The sequence below is a fragment of the Stylophora pistillata genome, chromosome 1 (genome assembly GCF_964205215.1).
Source record: "Stylophora pistillata chromosome 1, jaStyPist1.2, whole genome shotgun sequence".
NCBI classification, from domain to species: domain Eukaryota; kingdom Metazoa; phylum Cnidaria; class Anthozoa; order Scleractinia; family Pocilloporidae; genus Stylophora; species Stylophora pistillata.
In genome coordinates, this window is record NC_142519.1 from 22,481,850 (window position 1) to 22,503,311 (window position 21,462).

A 21,462-nucleotide genomic window follows, 5' to 3' on the forward strand; every position below is an offset into this window, starting at 1 on the left:
TACAAAGGATTAAATGATTCTTATCATTACGACATAATGCAGTAATCATTGCCTTTTTCTTTTCGTCTTTCATCTATAGAAAAACTAAGTTTGCCTGCGATTCTGTCCGATTAAAAAGTATTCTTTGATGGCATGTTGTGTCTCTCGGACAACCCCAATGAAGGCTTTCACCTCGGGCGACTTTTAGTCTGCTCTGTTATAGTTATGATGATCCCATTATAGACAGCTGCTTGTTCGTGGCGACCCCTGGCTCGAGAGACATCAGATTAGCGCCTTTGACTAACAAGAAATTTCAGCGAGTCAAAGGGCTCAATAGAGCAATCGATATGATGCTGAAAACACGTTTTTTCCAATGGTTAGCAAAGGAAGGTTATCAATATTTGAGAGCTGAAGTGTCGTTGTATCTATGTACGCTTGATATGCTGGAGTATCATTTCAATTTTTTCCGCGATGTAAAATTCTTTTCTCGTTTGATTTATGACGATGTTTGCTTTTCTCCGTGCTAGATTGTTTGAAAGACGATTAAGCGAAGCAGGAGGGTAATTGTTTACTTTATTTTAAAAGCTTTATATTTGCCTTCGTGTTTTCCTTTCAGTTTTTCCTGATGTTAAGTCCCTTTGGACAAACGCCTTAAACCAAGAAGCATCAACGGCCTACGTCCAGTCGGGCCAGCGAGCATGCGTACCAGCAAGCTATGGCCGAGAACGCCCTTGCGACGTGCGTGTAAGTTGGAACAGCCATTGCTCACAGTTAGTTCTTACTTGCGCTCAGAAATCGCTCACGCATGTTTTAAATTCATCGAGGCCCTTCGAATGGACTGCGCTAATTAATACCCCATATACAACATCAAAATTGCCGAATGAGTTTTGTGTGGGCAACATAGTATTGCAGTTTAACTCGCGGGTCAATCATCTAAGCGGCCACTCTGGTGTTCAATCCAAACATTCAGGTACTACATACACCAACGTACATTATTTTTACGAATTGATTTTAGCCCAAATTGACAGTATCCACATTGTAAGGATAATAAGTGGAAACTGTGGCATTCGCGAAGTTCAAAGTGGCTTCAGCAACCTTGTTCCTTCATAGATGTCCGAGGATGATTGGTTGATTGACTGATTACGAGACGGCTACGTTTCCGACTTTGCTGTATGATTGTATTCTTACTGTAATCTGTAATTTTTGTGGCTTACCATGGATGAGACCAGTTTTTTTAAGCCATTTGTTTTAAAATTATCAGTATTCTGGCTTTTCCACATCATCCTGTACAACTGCAGACGAATATTCGACAATTTAGTATTGCTTTAAATATTAGCACTGCCTTTTCACAAGTGACACTTTTTAGGGAGAGAGCTTTGATATATCCTTCATGAGTTTTGCAGAAAAATAGGATAATATGGCTCGATTATGGCCCCTTAAAATGCCCATCGCACATTCAACGAAGAAAGGTTCAATTTCCAGAGATCTTTCATCATAGTATAACTGAACAGAAAAGAAGGAAGGAAACCAAGAGAAATTTTCTGAAGGAAAGATTGTCTACCTAGCTTTGACCCGAGGGAGATACAGGCACATACAGGTAATAACCATTCGAATGAAAATCCTCACACTATCGTGTTTTACCCCTTCCCCTCCTCCTTTTTAAAGCCCTCTTAGGTGATGGACAAATAATGATGATGAACCTGACAAAGTTTTGCGGGAAACTCATGGCCGCCAGGTTGATTTGACCAAACACCAGAAACTGTTTAACCAAAAAAAAAAAAAAAACTAACAAACAAACAAAAGAAAAAGAAATGGAGAAAGAAAGAGATCTGGTATTTAAGATTTCATACTCTAAGTGGATTATGAATAAGGAAATTTATACATTTACTTTAATTAAAAATTACAAGAAACGAAATGGGTCCTAAAAAAGATTTAAAAGAGTAAACCATGTTTATGGCAAGGTTATAATGTTATATAAAGCCGAGGTTATTGAATTGCGATTTGATAACGAGAAACTTTAATTTGGTTCCCCTTTTAACCACGAGGTCATGCTTTTCCTAAACAAGAAATTTACATAAGTGCGGTCTGCAATATTTCCGAAAGCTTTCGAGGATATTTATCAAAACGTTTGCTTCCTGACTCAAAAAATATCCTGTCCCAGTTTACCTCAAATTTTCCATTTTGTGCGCTGCACTTCAAAGCGAAGTCAAAAAAGAAGAAAATCTCCTTCAATCTTCATAAGAGGCATTTGTGTCTTTGTTAAGAAGCTCTACTTGCATAGCATGGTTAATATTTGAGATCTTTCTTGTACTGAACCTGTTTTCGTTTTTCATCGTGAATATGTTTTAAATGAAGGCATTTAAGACCAATTTGAAATGAAAAACATTGACTTTATCGTAGCTTCCAATGTATGCAATAATCTTATTTTGTATGTAAAGAACTATTATCTATACAGATATAAATATTTCCGCATATCGAGAATAATGAAATGAAGTTCAATACCTGTAGAAAGCACTGTGATTATCTTAGCTCTATAATGAAATTACTTTCGATGATTTTCGTTTACATATGAAGTTTTGACCGTTCAACTGAGCAAGTCGTCAGTAAACTTGAGGTTTCCAGTTTGAGATCAGTTTAATGAAGGGTTAAGTCAATGGGGTCCTTAATCGAAAAGTAGATATTGAAAATAAATAATTATACCACATCCGCACTATCAATGTTTTAAAGTGATACACAAGTCGAACAAATTAATGCAAATCGTTCAAGATTTCCGAAAGAAAGACACTGTATTTTAACATTTTTTTAAAATCTAATTGGGTCTCTTTTCATCCTTTGCATTTATCATGGCGTTCTTCGATGAACTTTCAATGGTTTTCTGCGGTCAGAAATTGTCGAAAATTTGGAATGATCTACCGAAAATACGAATTAAATTACACCCTTAAATTTTTGGCTATTGTCTTTATCTATTATTCTTAGTCTGATGCATAGATTTGCTTTCTAAATAAAATCAAGAGAAACTAATTTTACGGGATCTTTTTAGAGAAACCCAGCTTTGCCTTTTACTAAAATTTCCCTTTTGCATCCGAAGTGCTGCCTAATAAATAGATTTGCACTTAAAAAGAAACCAGCCTAAGTAGTTGTGAAATAAGTCCCGCCTTAAAACCTCTTTAAAATACAATATTTGTTATCACGGTTTTTATATAAAATTTTGCCTTGGGGGCAACACTCCCGCCCTTTGAATTTGGCCACAGTTTACTTGCATTTATTTAATCTAATGAATTACGTTTTCAAAAATTACCTACTTTTAACTGGAAGACATTTCAACATTACGTAGATAATATTTGTAATTCACAATCTGTTTCAAGTCAGAGGGGGACGACAGAGATTGTTAAAGCATTTGAATCAGTATCCTTTATTTTTCAAGAGACATACTCACCATTTCAGTTTGAATAAAATTTAATTAAGGGCGTAAAATTTAATCCATTGTTGGCAGTAATAACCGATACAATCCGGCTGAGATAATTACTTTTTTGATATTTTACTCCATTGTTTCCAAACACTTCTAACACTGATGTATCCTGATTTTGTTGACAGTTAAGTACTTAGGATGACACGTACGAAGATTGCATTTATCACGTATACGACGCATATAAAATCCAATCGGTTTCCCTTGTGTATTGGTTATTTCAAATAGCAAAGCACCCTTTTGCAAAGAAAGTAAGCGAGCGCTCTATGTCGACCAACTACACTGGTAAGTACTTCCATCATTCTTGATTTTTCTGTTCGGGTATATCTGTGCGGTTGTCTCCTTCCCGTCCAGAGACCAGCTTAAGTGGATATATTCCTTATCTTTCATCAACACAGCTGATAAAGATTTCATTTGCAAATATAAATTTCCGATGGTTCCCAGGAGTTTTTCATTTTTTGGTGTATGTTGGCGGCAGTCCGAAAAACTTATTTTGAAAGCACGAAGCAAAACAATTCATTAATTTTTGCTCCAACTGGATATTACATCGCCGAGCTACTAAAAGAAAGAAAATAATCTTGAGATGGATTGAGCATGAAATGTAGTACCTGTCTGATTCCAGGCAAAATCATAGGAGATGTTTGAAGCATCGAATTTGATATTTAGGGGGTCATCACAAGCTCTAGTAAAATTTTTAAGTCTTGCTTGAGATTTCTGCTAGCATGTGTTTGATGGAAATGTAACAGTCCCAATGATTCGTGCGAATGGACATCTTCACAGCTACTTTCGTTTGAAAATGTAGAGTTCCTCCTTTGATAAAGGCATATCATATGGGGATCCCTCCTCTTAGTTTTCTCTAAGGAGAACTTTTTTCAAAGATAGTGTGTTCGGAGAAGATTACTATTTCGAATTACCACTAAGGAACTTAACAAAGAGAAACTTGCATCAAGACAAAGCTACGCAGCTGAGTGCGAACAACAAAATGAACAACATAGGATCTCATTTAAGCTGTCGCCTGTGATGATCGATCTCAGGAAGTCTCTTTTGTTAATAAAGAAACCGAGACACTAACTTAAAGCTTCAGATAAGGACCCTTTGAGAAAACATAATGTTAAAAGTATTTTTTATTAATTGCTTTTTGTTGAAATGCGGTTTCTTTGTATTAATCTTGAAAGCAACTTTTCACGAACTCAAAGAAACTTAAGTTTTGTAATTTCTTAATCCCCCTTTCTAGCGAAATGCTTCAGCCACTGGCTCTACCCAGTGAAGAGGTTAACTTCCGCTATATACGTTTCAGAGAGTGTTGTGACCGCTGACGACTTTCGACTTAAGTACCACGATGTGACTAGCCATGTTATTCTTCAGTAGAACAACTCAAGTCAAAACAGCCTAACCTTTTTTTCATTGTACTGGTACAAATCGTTCACCACAGACGCAACCGAAAATAGTTGTCCGTTAACGCCCCCTAATTGGTTCATTTGTTATCCTTTTAGAAACTAGAGTCAACGGGTCTGGTGATTCAGTGTTATACTGTGTACCGAAACCCACCACATTCTCAACTCAAGTTGGTTTGACCATCGCCTATTTCATTGTGTTCCTTGTGGCTTTGGTAGGGAATTCAATGATCATTTTTGTTATCCACCGTCACCCAAAATGCCGAACGACCTTCAATATGCTAATAGTCAACATGGCTACCGCCGACATTCTAGACGTCATTACTGCCATCCCATTGTCCCTAGTGTACTTGTATGAAAGCGCAAAGTGGTTTCCAGGGAATTTTGGTATTTTCCTCTGCAAATTTTTGCCATTCCTTGCCTTCATTTCCATCGGTTCATCTGTCCTGACGTTGACAGTTATGACCTTTGACCGCTATCTAGCAATTGTGCACCTGATGAAGAGGCCTCTGTCTTTTAAACTGACAATCGTGGCAATTACCTTGACTTGGCTCATTTCGAGCCTAGTGTTTTCAAGTGAACTTTACAAGTACAAGCTTTACAATGAGTCAGGTCAAGTAATCTGCGGTCCTAGATGGGTGGACGATCTTCTCGCCTCTCATAAAATATCACTGTATGAGATGATTGCCCGGTTTGTCTTGTTCTACATCATTCCACTTCTCGCCATGGCCGTACTGTATTCAAAGATTGTGCTGCATATGTGGAGAAGAAAGGCACCTGGCGAGCACATCGACAAAAACCAAAAACGAATCGAGAGACAGAAACGCAAAGTGATTTCTATGTTAGTCACCATAGTAATACTTTTCGCCCTATGTTGGCTTCCAGCGCACGTCAATCACTTCCTGTTGACGTTCAACTTTGGAGCCTTCAGTTGTTTACCGACTTCGTTAATTCTAACATTTTTCTTTTTGACGCATGCCAACACTGCTATCAACCCGTGCCTTTATTTCATATTCAACGAGATTTTTCGCGAAGGATTCAAGCATCAGATTTATCACAGGCTCAGTGGACGTCTTTCTAACGGAAGTGATCGCTTGTCTTTCACAAGAGCAGAGGCCATAAGCGGAAGTGCCACCGCCTCTCGCATTACACTTCTTGGAAGTAAACAAGGAAGTACAATGGAGGACAGGTATCATGAGAGTGATACTGTAGTTTGAGCATGTGCATTACCCGAATTCACCAGAATGAGGGTAAGGTTGAAGCATATCTAATTTTAATTCGCTTTTGGTTTCAATTCAAATATTACATGGACAGACTTGCTTCTAATTAACAGCAGTTACTTGTAAGTATACTAATTTGTAGACTTTTCTGTATTTTGAAGTAGCGTATTCTGATGCGCTTAACTATTGTTAATGGCAAGTGGTTACAAAGTTGTGAGTGTGTGAGGGACCTTGAATGTAGATAAAAAATAAAAACTGTTTCAAATCGGAGTCCCTACAGAACAAACAAGACTATCATCACTATTATAAAAGTGTTGCTAAGTAGGAGATTGAAAATGTACATACAAACAAGCCGATTATTAACTGTAAATACTGTCGAACCTGTTTTATGCGGTCACCCACTGGGATGGTGGGGTGACTGCATAATACAAGTTGACAACTTAACATATGTTCGGCAGAATAGGTTCATTATAAAAAACGATTAAAAAAATGCCATTTTATCCCGTAATTAACCACTTAATGTACAAAATCTTGCACCAATATACTACAAACAATGGTTTCGGGAGATAAGCATAAATCACATTTTACTTATAAGATCATTTTTAGTATTATTTAAGTGGTTGCGCTTTAAGTGACCGTTCAATGCACGTGGAAGACCATACAAAGATGCCGTAAAGGGTGACAGGACGGCTTCGTATAGTTGAACACTCAATAGAGCTGAACTATAACAGTATTAAAAGAAGGGGGAAAAAAACTTGGGACTTTGACAACTGACCGCTCAATACAGGATGACCGCTTAAATAAAAAAGGCGGTGTCGCTAAATACAGGCTCGTGTGCAGATTGTTCATCGCCGATAAGGTTCATTGCTGCACAGCTAAAATCGTAGAAATGCCTTACACCTAAGCATTTATTTATTACATGAACGTTTTAGATTATATAAAAATCTAGGTAAAAGTTAAGTTTAGGGCTGTAATATCAAACTATGTTATCATTCGGATTTATTTTTGATCGTCTCATCTTTTATCTCGACGAAAACGTAAGGTAAATTGGAAAAATTATGGAGGGGTAAAGTTATTCTTCTAGATTATGTAACTCTGAGAACGTCTAACATTGTTTGTTTCGTTTTGTTATTTTTACATTGTTTATTTATTTGTTGTTGTTCTTTATGGTAATTTTTTGCTACTGTAGTTGAAAATCAATAGAAAATTGTGTTGCTATGATTCACATGTCTCCCTTAACAGATTCACTGGAAACTGTAATAACTACTAGGTGACGAATCGTATTTCCATCGTCCTTTACATCAATAACTGGCAATGTTCTCTTCATGTCTGACATCAACAACGGTAACTGGTGTCGCGTTATCCCTCTTGCTCCACTGAACAAACAAGTACGTCCTTGGTCTTTTTCTTTTGAGTGGTAAGCACCCACCCTTGCAGGTTTTGCCAATTTGGGAAGAGGGTACATGATTGAAGTCTGGGATTTTCCCACTGCACAAGCTCTGAACAATAACCCTGAAAATTTTTCTAAACGAATCGTTTAACAGAATGACTACGCATGGATTAAGGGCGCTATTGAGATGCGAGACCCAAAATAAGATCAGTGGGAGAGATGGCGGTAGCGACATGTATATCTCTCCATAGAAGTATACCAAGACGTGCACGACGTGAACCGGAAGCCAACACACGGTAAACAGCACTACGATAACGATTAACATTCGCATGACGCGCTGGTGGCGCTTTGTGAAAGTGTCAGACAGGTGTTCTGCTGGCTGATCGCTGCTGAGAGCTTTCTTTGTCTTGTTGAGCTTTTTAATAATCAAGCACGAGAATAAAGCAATGATCAACAATGGCACGACGTAAAGAAGAGCGGCCACAGAGGAAAAAAAGATTTTCGGACTGTACTCGTTGCTGAATATCGGTTCCCAGTCTGAGATACATAGAGTAACTCCATCTATAGTGTATGTGTCGTTAATGTAAAGATAAACACTCATGAACAGGGCAGATGACACCCATATGACAGAGGATAACAAAAGAGGCCTTTTTATGAACGAAGGATACAACACGGGCCTCACAACTGCCATGTATCTTTCCACGGAAATCGTCAACAGTGCAAATATGGATACAGCAATTGTAGTGCCGAAGACAAAATTAATAAATTTGCAAGTTATAACGCCAAAGATGCCTGGGAACCATTCCTGTTGCACATATAAGTAACAGATGGTATAGGGCATTGCAAATAAGGCGGTGAGAAGATCCGAAACTGCCATATTGGATAAAAGAATCGATACGCTAGTCAGAGGACGTCGCAACCGAATTATGCGGATTAGCGCGATGTTACCAAGTAGAGCTGTAATTAATGTGACAGAATACACGACCGTGAGACTTATCTGTAGAACTTCATCAACGTCATATCCATACCAAGAGGAATCCAAGGAAGCATTTTGACTCCCTGCAGAGCGTATAGAAAGAGTTAAATGAACTGAATGGAATTAACTCAGTTACGAAAACCTGTGTTAGATATTAACACATCATTAAGTGATAAAAGATAATCGAATATCTTGAATACAATGTCTGCTAAAAATATAGATGAAGTGAGCAAAATTCAAAGCGATTCCTTCTTGCGGGGATTATGATACGTGTGCGTGCGGTAAATATGGAGGAATAACTGATTTTTTCCCAACGTTTGTTCTCACAGCCATGATTATGCCTTGACAGGCTTTCCATTTTTTACGTAGTAACTAATTGTCTTCTCTGTTCTCAAAGGATCCGACCAAGGTAATTTCCGATCAAAACAGTTTCTAACAGCTTTAATTCAGACTTAAACTTGAAAGTCGGAAACGATAAGTGCTCAACAAGACTGTCGAGAAAAATGTTAATCTGTACCATCATCGCTGAGTTTCATTAGGTTAAAATTTTGTTTTTCTCATTGAGCTGCCATGCGTTTTTAGTTAGATATTCTATAAAGTAGCTATGCGAGAAGAAAAAAGCTCTATGTTTTTCATCATCCACTCATTCGTTTTAGACAGTGAGATTAACTAAGATTGAAAACAAAATAAATTTCAAAATTTTAACGCGCTATGACATCTTTGAGTCTATGGTATCATTCCCTACCCGACTGTATTTTGTATTTAGGGTTGTTCGTCAAAAATGATAAAAAAAAGGTATGGATTTCTTACTTAAATATCTTAATTTCATTCGAAGTTTTACTTACCATTATTTGTAGTTTCGTTCAACATGCCGTTTTTAGACCAGAACAGTTCGTCGCTTAATTTTCTTTCAATAACTAGATTGTACACCGGTAAATTGTTCAACTGGGGCGCGTATATTTGCATCTTCTTTTAAATGGAAATAAATGCAGATTCGATTTATCATCAGTAAACAAAACAACTTTAACAAATCTTATGACATCTAAAGGGACATGCCATTCATTGAAAGCTCTTTCATTAAACAAGAGTAACCTGACAGAACGTGCCGCCCCGTTCAGTTTACTCATATTTACGAACTCTCAAGTCGAGTAATATTTAACTCTTCTTGACTCTTTGGGGGCTGATAATTTTTAGCAGAATATATCTGAATATGCATGGTGCCGTAAAGTTTAACTATGGAGTTAACTCGTGGGAAACCACTAAATACTGTTGTTGTCACACTATGTTTAACACAGAAAACGAAACTGTAAAACTCCAATTTCATCTCTATACGAAAGAGCAAGTCTTGACAATAAAAAATCCCAAAAATTAGGAACAAGAAGTGACAATGTAAGAACAATTGTGTGGATACACCTGCTTTCACTACTTATCAAAAGCGATCTCTTAGCTTGTGTTGAGAGCGATTTCTTTTCTTTCGAAAAGGTGAGCGCGCGTGTTAACAAGATGTTTTCAAGTGATGTTCTGTCTATATTAAAACTGTTGTATGATGTAAAACATCAAACTTATTTTAAAAAGAGTCTAAATTCAGGGGGGAAGTTTTGCTTTGCTCAATTTTACTGCAAACTTCCTTTGCAATGTATCACCGTCAATATCAGTTTGCTGTAGGAGACCGTATGTCATACCTGTTGTCAATCAATAGCCAATGAAAAACTTCCCGAGTGCAAAACCTTAAACAGAACATTATTTGGTTGTGGTCTATGTACCTGTTATTGTCAGGCGTGAAAAGCAGCAGTGCAAATATAACTGTGAATCTTTTAAAATGGTACTGAAAATTTACACGTTTATCATAATATAATTATAAAACTAAATCCTCCACAGTTCTTTTCCAGCGGTAAAGAAAAATAAAAAAAAACTATCTCACAATTTGTTTGAAAACCAATTTAATGGATTTCTACAACAATATGTAAATATTCGCATCTTAACTTCCTTCAAATAAGGAAACTGGTTTTCGTTTTCTTCGAGGTCCACGAAATGGAACTGTTTCAGAGTCTGTTGAAAAAGAAAAAGATAAGATAACTAATTGATACAGCGTTAATTCATTCGAAGTCGCCGTAAGTGATTGCCTGTTTAAACAGATGCCAAACTCTTGTTTTATTCAAATTGGAGTTTGCCCTGCACTGTTTTATCTTTAATCATGAATGACATGGGTTCGTCAAGGCTTAGAGACATTTGTTGTGATATTATTTACGCAGGCAACTAAACTCAGACAGACTGACTACCTTTCGATCAAAATCTAATACAAAGTCCAATCGTGGACATAATTTTTATATATATTTTTAACACAATTTCGTCGTTATTTCAGTATAGCAAAGTCGCCAGTAATAATTCGCCAGTAAACATATCTCACAAAAATATGTCTTCAGATCTGTAAACTGCAAACAAAATCGATATCACCTGCGAATGATATTAAAATTTTTGTGTAAAGTTTTTTTTTTTATTACACTTTCTCTCTGTTGACCTGCCTCAGAGTTCCAAGTCGTGTCAATCGTGAAGTGCATTATGTCATTGCATTTAACTACTTGATAATCATGAAAGTTTAATTAAATTTTCCAGCGCGTAACCACCAAACAAGAATCCAAGGTGTACTAAGTTCCGGTTAAAGCGAAAAAAAAATAACTTTTCCACAGTCTATGAATGGTCTAATTATCTTGCCCTGTATCACCCACTTACTACACACTGAAGTTATAGCTATTTAACATTGAAATAAAACTTACCGCAGCTGTGATGCAGACTATTTCAGCACCATGAGCAAGATTATGGTTAGTGCCACGCTTATTCCAATAAGTACAACAAAAGTGAACATCATGGTATGAATCATTTTTTCCTGTATATACATTAGAATGAACATTAACAAAGATCAATTTGTACTAGAATTTCAAGAGTTACAAATAGGTATTACGTCTATCGATAGAAAATGATACCTTTTCAAGAGGAAATGACGTTTGGAAAACTCGTAGGCTTACTGGTTTTGGACTGTAGATTTTCATACCCTAAACCTCTACAGAAAGCACGGTGTGGTCTTTGGACAAAACATTACGTGCCACGAGTTTATAATCTTCAGCAGTCAGGCAGGAGTACATGTAATTTTTGTGATCACATGTATGGAACTTTAGGGATTATAAAGATGTTCAGATGTACAAGTACCTTTGTTGGCATTTCAGGCTCCAGTGGGGCTCGATTGGCTTGTCCAGGTTGATCCATGGGATAATCTGTATGTAATGAGTTTAAAATATGTTTAACGAGTTAGTTTCTCTGGTAGTTTGAAAATAAAGAGAAATTGATGATTAATTTACTTGCTTGCAAGTACAGTAGGAAGCCGTTATATATCTGAATTAAATTTTAACGACCGAGGCTAACATTTTTAAGGACACTTGGGACGCTTCTGACATTGCTGGCTCATGGTCTAGAGGTATGCCAGCTAAACAAGTGTTTTTCATAAGAACGTGGTACATGGCTTACAGCCCTTCATCAGTCTCTCCATGACCCAAGGGTAGGATATGCATGGAACTGCGGTATGGAAGATGAGGGAGTCCGATCCGTAAACGGAACCGCGACTTTTTTCCCTGTAATCGTAGTGAATGAATTTAGAACAAATGGCATTTGTAACTTTTTTCTTACATTTTCTCCACTTCTCAGTTCTGCTTATCTTTGTGTATATGATGCCCCATCATTAACACCACTACACCGCAGAGGGAGAGTAATGGACAAATTCTTACCTCTGTCGTTTATTGGCCCAGACTTCATGGCACGACTGCTTTTGGAGAGTATAAGATACAGCTCAAACATGAAAACGAGAAACACCCCAATATAGAAACAAATCACCGCATAGAGTCCTTTCGGCTCTCCCAAGCCGACCAAGCATAATCCAAAATAAATGGTGACCCCTGAAAAGGGAAAATTAACAATTGAATGTTCCAGTCGAGAAAACGATGCTATTTATTTCGGATTAATAATTTTCAATTCCTTTTTTAAAAAAAATTGTCTATCGATTTTCTTTTCTGTGATAAAAACAAAGCTCAGCTTCTTCGTCTCTTGTTATTGAATTCCTCAAAAGAATTCTGATTTTAAAGAACTGGTTTAAATCATTTACTGATATACAGCAGTGCAGCTGGAATTACCTCCAAGAATCAGTGCAATGAAACCAACACATCTATGTGCCCAGTTAAATATGTTGCGCCTGAAAAAAAGATATGTAAGAAATTGAACGTTATGTTTTATCTTCATCGGTGGATGTTAGACCCCAACTTTTCGAGAAAGTCTAACATATCAAACTTTTCAAATACTTAGTATGATTATCTGATACTCGCAATAACAGTTACGATTTTCGTTCGCTTGGCTAAGAAAAAAAGCTACCAAGCCCACGTAAACATGATCAATCCTGAGCTCATTTTCTTGCAAAACGAAAAATAAAACTGTCTACCTGGCTTACAGTGGCAGAACTATTTTTAACCAAAAATTATCGTGAGCAAAATTAAATTTTTCTTGTCAAAAACTGAAAAAAGCCTCCCAGGTTAAAACGGTTGAAGAATTTGGAAATGAGTTTCCTCGGATTCAGTTTCTATTGTGTAATTGTTGAAGGAGAGTACAGCGGTACTTGAATTGAGTAGACGTACCTGGGCTCGCCAGGATGTGGTCTGAATGCTGCCATAGTTGGTTGTGCAATTGCGAAGGCGAGGACAATGATACCAAGGTATGGATGTGCGCCGGCGGTCTATTGAAACAGGAAAAGAACTAATCAAACATAAAAATCAAATCAAAACTAAATACATAAATGGATGGAACAAAAAATGTGACATGCCAAGGTGCACCTGATTCGAAGTTCTATTTGATCGTAGGCTCGCTAAGGTGCTAAGAACAGATGGTTTATGTAGCTCATCTTTTCATGGTGGCAATGAAGTTCTTTTTTTTCCCACTTTTAAATAGGTTGTTTTTTAAAATTAAGCCAAAAAGAAATAATGAGATGTTTTTGCACACCTTTCAAAAATTAAGCTTCTCTATGTAGATTAATAACGTTAATATTTAAATTGATTATCAGTTGATATCTTACCGAAGACCAAGCCATCTTGTGAACAAAGATGACAATTATTCCCGCAATTGTAAACAGGACTGTTGTCGTCATCAGTATTCGATGAACCTGTTAGGGGAGAAAATGAAATCGATAGAAATTTCTTTCCAAAAAAAGACAACAAGTTATAAAGTATATCGTAAACATTCTTCTGTAACAATGACAGAAAGAACCACCTTATCCTTTCGGTCTTGATAATTCTTTTCCATGAAAAAAACAAATGAATTTCTTTTCAACGATTTGAATAGTTGTCCAAATGATGAGTTCTTCCGATGCCGATGAACCGGCAAGGCTTGTCACAGCTTCATTGCAAAGTTACTGGCGCTTCAAACCGATCATTCATCAAATGAATAGAGGATTAGAATGTGAAAGGGTCTCAGTAAGGTTTAAATCAACCGGCAGACCGTTTTAAGTTTTATGAAGGTAAACACAAAATTGTAGCCGTCAATCAATCAGCATTTCATAATTCTGATTCCCTAGGTGACTTTAATATAGTGAAGAGAGAGGAGAGGCTGAGTGATCTTCAAAGCTTGCTTAGCGTTTGATTTCTATAAAAATTTAAATTTGTCTTTTCATAAAAGCATTGTATACCAACCGTAAACCAGGCCTTCTTTCCTAACAATTCTCTTGGTTCCCAGGCCTGGCGCATGTACCGCGCAGTGAACAAACCCACAAAAGCAAACAGAACCCAAGCAAGTGTCATTAGGGCGCCTGTGGTGGGGAAAATGACATTGAAAGTCTACTTCTAAGTAAAATTGGTAAATAGCAGCAGAAAGTTTTCATGCACATACTCCAATTTGATCTTGTCCTCGATGATACTGAAGTATTTTCCACCTTAACGGTTCTTTGCCTGCTTTGATCATTACGATAGAAGCGAGTCCTTTTAAATATAATTTTCCATTGCAAACATGCTGTAAAGTACATATGATGCACTATCCTCGCAGTAGATAGCACTATTTAAGCAATAGCGAAAATCAGACCTGAAAAAAAAAATCAGGCCTGTACGGGATTCGAACCACTGACCTCTGCGATACTAGTGCAGCGCTCTACCAATTGAGCTAACAAGCCAACTGGGAGCAGGCCGTTGAGTTGATTCGTAATAAACCCGTGAAAGTGATAAATGAGATACAATGAAATATATGAAGTTCATATATTTTGTACTGCGGTATTAGATACATATGATGCACGATCCTTGCAGTAGATAGCGCTATTTAAGCAATAGCGAAAATCAGACCTGAAAAAAATCAGGCCTGTACGGGATTCGAACCACTGACCTCTGCGATACTAGTGCAGCACTCTACCAATTGAGCTAACAAGCCAACTGGGAGCAGGCCGTTAAGTTGATTCGTAATAAACCCGTGAAAGTGATAAATGAGATACAATGAAATATATGAAGTTCATATATTTTGTACTGCGGTATTAGATACGTATGATGCACGATCCTCGCAGTAGATAGCGCTATTTAAGCAATAGCGAAAATCAGACCTGAAAAAAATCAGGCCTGTACGGGATTCGAACCACTGACCTCTGCGATACTAGTGCAGCGCTCTACCAATTGAGCTAACAAGCCAACTGGGAGCAGGCCGTTAAGTTGAATCAACTACTGCTCCAAGCCAACTGGGAGCTCTACCAATTGAGCTAACAAGCCAACTCTTAACGGCCTGCTCCAAGCCAACTGGGAGCAGGCCGTTAAGTTGATTCAACTTAACGGCCTGCTCCCAGTTGGCTTGTTAGCTCAACTGGTAGAGCGCTGCACTAGTATCGCAGAGGTCGGTGGTTCGAGTCCCGTACAGGCCTGATTTTTTTCAGGTCTGATTTTCGCTATTGCTTAAATAGCGCTATCTACTGCGAGGATCGTACATCATATGCATCTAATACCGCAGTACAAAATATATGAACTTCATATATTTCATTGTATCTCATGCTGTAAAGTATTACCTTAATTTAGAACCTGTCATATCATAGTTACAAAACGTCACACAAAAATACACTTTCTACTAAAAGCCAATGAGACAATTTTCATCGAACAAACCAGGCACGAGAAGCTTATCAGTTTCAAAGCAATAAGGCAAGTCGGTGTAAACTATCTTTTCTTAACTTTCGGATACATATTCAGTGTCTACTTTACCGTGGACAAGAATGTTTTTATCTATCCCGCTTCCCCCTCCCGCGGCCGTTCCGGACGCATCTGTGACATTGACCCTGGAGCCTGTAGACTGGCGATCATTATCAGAGAGACCATGTTGCCTAATTTCACCAACTGAATGAAAGAGAGAAGATTATATAATGTGACAAAATAATGACTTATCAACGGCTACGAATTCTCAGTTTCGGACAACTATGAACAATTTCACGGGGCAAGGTACAAGGAAACCACGAATAAATGAATCAAGTAGCTACGCTTAGCAAGCATCATTGTATGACTTTCTCGTAGCCGTACACACGTCTTTTTGTTGGGTGGATAGAACTATCGCACTTTGCTCGATGAAGTGCTTGCTACCCGCCTCCAACTTAACCTTACACATTTGTGAAATAAGAGTCCGTGTTTGATCTTACCCCCTCCTTGCCCAATTGCTCCCAAAAGATACCAAAGCTGACTCAGATCTCTAAAATTTTCGTTTCCTGGATTGACATCCCTGGAAATTCTGGAAAACAAAATTGATCACAGACATCGATTTTGTAATCATGACTTCTTTTATGAATACTCAACCGGCTGTAGGCAGACACAATTAGCTTTAAAGTCTCGTGAGATCATGGTTATTCAAAACCAAAGGGACAGGAGTCTTTGTTATCTCTTCTCAGCGTGCTAAGATACAAAAACTGTTATGGCCAGGCAGACATTGACCAAAACTGTCTAGTTTTTGCTCATGCATTGAGACAAGTAATTACAGTACTTTATTCTCAAGCATCCCTTGATAGATTGAACCGTACTTTAGTCATATCCCGCTCACGAGAAAATTTGGCTACATACTATCAATAAAGGAAAGAGCTACCTGCACTTGACCATTCCATTTTCGCTGTCTTGGTCACTAATCGTCACAGCTGAAGCCGGAACCTGCACGAAACAAGAATTTCCCTCTAACGTCTGGAAACGAATCTTATAGTCATTTGTCGTGCGAGCAAATTGTAATCCGTGTCAACAGAAAATTGCTACACACAAAAACCATTTTTATGTGTTTAAATTGATCGGTAAATTTGATAGTTGCACAAACTGTGGGCTGATACTTACTGAATCTGTTTTTGTAGGAGTTGCCCTAGCTGAAGCATAATAGTGACCACTCAGTGCCTTGTCACTAGCGCAAAGAAGAATGTCTGTATCGGGCTATGATTTAAAAAGAGAAGAGATTCAAAACATTAATATAATAACAGGGCATAATTGAGGGTCTCAATTGGGTTAGCCGTCAACCGTTGAAATGGCCAAAATATTAACCGTCAACCGTCCAAAACGCAATATTTTCACCGTCAACCTCTAATAAGCAAGCCAACGTTAGTCTCAAATGTATCAAATATCCTTAAAATTAAGAACCAAACGATTGCCTTAATTCGGGTCAAGCTTTGTTGTTTATAAATAAAAGTTTTGATATATCACAGAAGTACATTTATGTAAGTCCTCTAACTACTAGTCTCGAGTAAAAGTGGTTAGCGACAGAACTGACTTCCACTGTGGAAACACTTCTGGTGTCGTAAAACGTCGGTAATGTATTTAATAAAAGGTGTTATGAATTAATAGTTTTTTACAAACGCGTCATTATAAAAAATTACTGCCAAATTCGCGCGTTTAGTTCGTTTTATAAACGACATTCCATAAAATTAACCGTCAACCGTGACATGACCTAACATTTAAACGTCAACGGTCAAAAGGGCTCATTTTTAGCCTTTAACCGTCAACGTGACTCTCATAACTACATTACGTCGAAGCTTTCCGGAATTTACCGGTTCCAGTGATACTCTTTATGATTTTTGATCGGTTATTCTGTGAAATTTTTTGGCAAGATTTTCAGTGGTGTCGAAGGTATTCCGAATTTTAATTTTTTTTTTTTTTTTTTTTTTTTTTTTTTTTGGGCATCAACTTCGGCTTTATCGGATTAAAAAATTTGTACCATCCTCTCAACCGATCAGAGAGAGGCAAAGTCAAGTTCAGTCACAAGTTCAATTGGCCACTGGTGTTGTCCTGAGATTGAGGCTGATTGGGTTTTAAATAATCTTAACTTTCGATCCACTCGTTTGTTAAGATTTGGTTTTACGAACAATGACACTTTTTGGGTTTTGAATGATCTTACATAGGTATTTAACCTGAGTGTATATTTAGTTTAGGAGTATTTATCACAATCAAATATATGATACATGTGTCATTCCTATTATATTGTTCCAAGATTACACAACCGGCTATCTCCAAATAGCACCTATGGTGGTTTATCATTGGGATTTGATCCTAGGCATCTTCTCTTATCTGATAATATTACCATTTCAGTGTCATCACTAAATCCCACTGCTACCCAGCTCCCCATGCCACTCAGCTCGAACTCCACTTTATCTCCACCTGTTGCGTTGTACGTCACAAGGAATTTACAGTTGTTAGTACAGGATTCTGGAAACCTAAAGCATCCTTTTCCAGATCCACAATCATCTGTGGTTATCTAATGAGAGAATATAAATGCATGTTTATCCTCTGACTGTGCTCTCAAAAGTGCTGGTGTTTGATCAATGTTAACATAGCTAGTAGAGGGGACAGGTTAGGAAACCCGGCAAACTTCAAAGGGGTAACTTATTGTTATGGTTTTAGTGTGATCACGTGGTTATGACCGTGCACACGCTTTCAAGATGGCGGCTGTCTTTCGAGAAGCGTCCCCTTTACTAACTATGATGTTAAAGAGCAGTAAGTACTCTACTTTGGAGCCCCTCCTAAATAGGGTACAGGTTGATGTAATCTACATGATCTCTTTATCATTTTGCTTCAATTCAGTGCAAGGACATTTTTAGTCGGGACATTTTTCCAGTCCCAGAGTAGTGGTTTACCATCTATACTAGAGCGTGTGCCACAATCATCACCTTTACAATCATTACCTCCCCTTCGGTGCCGACGGAGGGAAACAATACTTCTATGACTTGTGTACGAATGGCAAAAGAACGCCGCTATTCTGAATACAAATTACGTGGATCAGTTAGGCCCATTGAATTGACATTTTCCATATCGACTAAATTGGCGCTACTTTGCGTTAACATTAATCAGTAGGGGTACCACAATGCATGTTAATGTACTTACCGTCAGAGAATGCAGATTGGTTGACAGCAGAATGAGTAGAGACAAAATCAGTTGCAGGTGCTGGCGATGAAAGAGATTGAATTAATTAACTTTTGATGGTTTGATGGTTGTTCATGGCAGCGCTCGATCGCTTTCGAACACTGAATAACAGAGGGAAGCTGCCGTACATTTCAAAGGAACAATATTTGATTTAGGTGTCTGTTTTGTTTTGTTTTGTTTGGTTTTTTGCAGTCCTATTATTTTTAGGCAATGGCCGAGGTGGATGTATCATTCTCTCGGTGAGGGAAAATGTTTTATTTTTCATATTTAAAGTAACTCTGGTTTGGCGAAGGTGCTGACCCCGAGTTACTATTTACTTTCCACTCGAAGCACGTTGTCGCACGAAAAAAAAATTGAAACACCTTTACTGAACTGTTAAAATTTACAGTATATGCAAAGTACCCCGTTCAGCCTGTCAAAATAATTGTTAGAGAGTAATATCGATTCTTCATCCTTAGGAATCAAACTGATGTCCTGCAGTGAATCTTCGATCCAAACCACAATTTACTTACATTGAAACACGATATCTTTGAAAGATACCAACAACTTAGCTTCGTTTTTCCGAGCAACTTTGAAGATACTGTGATGATGAATCGAAATTAAGTTTAGCCGACAAAGCTCGTTGAGCGTGAAGCCGAAAACTTTGCATTTCTTCCTTCTTGAAATATTTATATTGACCCATGTCCACGAAACCATCAGAAGGCTTGAAATTTAACATGTTCCCTACTTCAATGACTAAAGCTAACTATTATTTCGACGAGGAAATCACGCGATTGAAGACATGTAAGATCTAAACCCGGTTCGAAGAAAATTACTGTCAGAATTGACTGCAGTCACTCCTTATATTCAAATGTCGCTGATGAACTTTTGATTATACAAATATTGTACTTTATCAAGATCGGCAAAACTTTCCTTCACGTTCAAACACTTGGAAATACGTAAGTGTTGTTCTACTTACCTTGGTTGAGACCATCATTCTTGAGATCGTGGCTCTTTCTTCGGAACGGAACAATTCTGTTATATTAATAATAGGACATGAACTAGTCACACAACAAAAAAATGCCTCCGGCTCACTGTGTGCGAACAGCCGAACATATACATAAGAGAGTCGACCACGATGCACGAGTAATTTGACTGTTAATACCTTTGTCGTACTTATATTATTATTTATTGTCATGGGAGCGAAAACAAACGAACAAAAGCATCTTATGATCGTAAACTTCCTTTTACAGCTTCAAGCTATATTCAGCCCATTTATCAACCCAACAAGGCCAATATCGTTTTCAACTTTTATAAGTTTTGTTCAGAAGTGAGCAAATTGCAATCTTAAACGATTCAGTACCGATAATGCTTACAGCCCTTCAAACCACGTCGTGATATAAAATTGTGACGAGGCATTATTTTGTTTTCGTTGATATTTATTTATGGTAATTCAATCATTCATATCATGCCTCGGATGTGTTACGTGCAAGCCAATAAAAATACGTCCAAGCGCGAGATAATGACGTCACGCAATGAATAATGGCATGATGACTCATCAGTTAGGAAATGTCACACTGTACACTACAGAATATAATACAAGTCATGCTGCGTATAAAGGCGAAGGACTTGTTCATGCCTAGCGTCGGTTTGTGTTCTAGAACTCATGTAGACTGAGTTAAGTATCGAAGCATCTTTTACTTCAAGAATAAAACAAGGTACTAAAGCGCTAGTTCATTAATTGCTCCAAATTTAACTTTCTATTTTTGCCAACAACCAAATCTAATCAATTGTTTCTTGCCAAGTTGGCACCTAAATTATACGAACAAGCTTAATAACTTTGACAGTTCTAAAAAATCGTCCAACCTGAGCCCAAGCCTAGTTCCTCAGCGTTTTCTTTCCCGTTCACCAAAAGTTTTAAGAAACTCAAAACGGCTCTCTTTTACGTCACGGCTAAAAGGTCTTGCAGTCGAGAAGAAATATATCAACTAGTAAGTTGGAGACCTTTATCACGCAGCGCCATCTTGGATTCCGTGCCGCACCAAATCGAGGCTGGACGAGCATTCTGTTTGTTTGGCTGAGATTGTAGCTTCTGTTCCGTGGTCGAAATCTCTTAAGAATATTCCTTATTTTGATTCAACTTTCGTCGAGAAATGGCTCGAGAAAGATAGAAAGGTCCCAAAGAAAGTGATAACCCGTATATACAGCAATTTCTGTGAAGGCTACATCTTTGATATCGACGAGTTGTTCTGTGGTTGTTGTCGATGCCTCAAGTCTAGATGAAGATGGAAATATTTTATTCGAGCAGTTGCGTGATTCACGCCATTCACACCATTTTTACAGATATTATATTGCTCTTATCTTTTATTTATGCCCGGATTCGTTAATCAAAAACTTCCAACGATGTAAAAAAGTGATGAAATGAAGCTTTAGAAACCATGACTCGTAGCGTGTCCACGTTGTCACACTGATCCGCACCTTCCCTTTCACTGAAAATACAAGACACAGGAGCCGTCGTGAGAGCTCGAAGCTATAAGCCACAGCGGAAAAATGAAGAGCCCTGGAGGTTGCAGATATTTATTTGACCATCTGATTTAAACCTCGCTTTGCATACTAAAATTAAACAATATT

At 37.7% G+C, this 21,462-nt stretch overlaps 3 protein-coding genes across 6 annotated transcripts; 1 reads left to right on the forward strand and 2 right to left on the reverse strand.

The window, feature by feature from the left end:
• Positions 1-88: 88 nt before the first annotated feature.
• Positions 89-9,140, forward strand: LOC111326436 (substance-P receptor). 2 transcript variants are annotated; one of them, XM_022930435.2, is made up of 3 exons: positions 89-3,730; positions 4,939-6,089; positions 7,302-9,140. In XM_022930435.2, the coding sequence occupies exons 1-2, from the start codon at positions 3,712-3,714 to the stop codon at positions 6,054-6,056; spliced, it is 1,137 nt and encodes a 378-aa protein (XP_022786170.2). In that variant the 5' UTR covers positions 89-3,711; the 3' UTR covers positions 6,057-6,089; positions 7,302-9,140. The 2 variants fall into 2 exon arrangements, with proteins under 2 accessions (XP_022786170.2, XP_088600761.1); XM_088744635.1 differs by having other exon boundaries at positions 4,939-9,140.
• LOC111326435 (galanin receptor 2b) lies at positions 6,091-9,391 on the reverse strand. Its single transcript, XM_022930434.2, has 2 exons — positions 9,271-9,391; positions 6,091-8,508 (listed from the first exon to the last, which is right to left on the reverse strand). Exons 1-2 carry the CDS (start codon positions 9,389-9,391, stop codon positions 7,361-7,363), a joined length of 1,269 nt encoding a protein of 422 aa, XP_022786169.1. The 3' UTR covers positions 6,091-7,360.
• A 957-nt stretch (positions 9,392-10,348) lies between these two features.
• LOC111326437 (ferric reductase 1-like) lies at positions 10,349-20,823 on the reverse strand. 3 transcript variants are annotated; one of them, XM_088744617.1, is made up of 16 exons: positions 20,698-20,823; positions 19,811-19,866; positions 18,814-18,873; positions 18,014-18,187; positions 16,780-16,872; positions 16,544-16,605; positions 16,107-16,195; positions 15,679-15,810; positions 14,146-14,261; positions 13,533-13,619; positions 13,099-13,196; positions 12,604-12,662; positions 12,202-12,369; positions 11,630-11,694; positions 11,200-11,309; positions 10,349-10,474 (listed from the first exon to the last, which is right to left on the reverse strand). In XM_088744617.1, exons 2-15 carry the CDS (start codon positions 19,826-19,828, stop codon positions 11,217-11,219), a joined length of 1,314 nt encoding a protein of 437 aa, XP_088600743.1. In that variant the 5' UTR covers positions 19,829-19,866; positions 20,698-20,823; the 3' UTR covers positions 10,349-10,474; positions 11,200-11,216. The 3 variants fall into 3 exon arrangements, with proteins under 3 accessions (XP_088600743.1, XP_088600741.1, XP_088600737.1); XM_088744615.1 differs by lacking the exon at positions 20,698-20,823 and adding an exon at positions 19,952-20,229; XM_088744611.1 differs by lacking the exon at positions 20,698-20,823 and having other exon boundaries at positions 19,811-20,229.
• Positions 20,824-21,462: the final 639 nt, after the last annotated feature.

What these genes read in the sequence shown, in the direction of transcription:
- LOC111326435 (XM_022930434.2), bottom strand. Translation starts at nt 9,391, where the DNA reads ATGCAAATATACGCGCCCCAGTTGAACAATTTACCGGTGTACAATCTA. An exon ending in GAACGAAACTACAAATAATG is followed by an intron (nt 8,509 to 9,270) that starts GTAAGTAAAACT and finishes TACGCTCTGCAG; the next exon opens with GGAGTCAAAATGCTTCCTTG.
- LOC111326437 (XM_088744611.1), bottom strand. Translation starts at nt 20,029, where the DNA reads ATGACAATAAATAATAATATAAGTACGACAAAGGTATTAACAGTCAAA. An exon ending in AATGGAATGGTCAAGTGCAG is followed by an intron (nt 16,196 to 16,543) that starts GTAGCTCTTTCC and finishes TTTGTTTTCCAG; the next exon opens with AATTTCCAGGGATGTCAATC. An exon ending in AGCAATTGGGCAAGGAGGGG is followed by an intron (nt 15,811 to 16,106) that starts GTAAGATCAAAC and finishes TCTTTCATTCAG; the next exon opens with TTGGTGAAATTAGGCAACAT.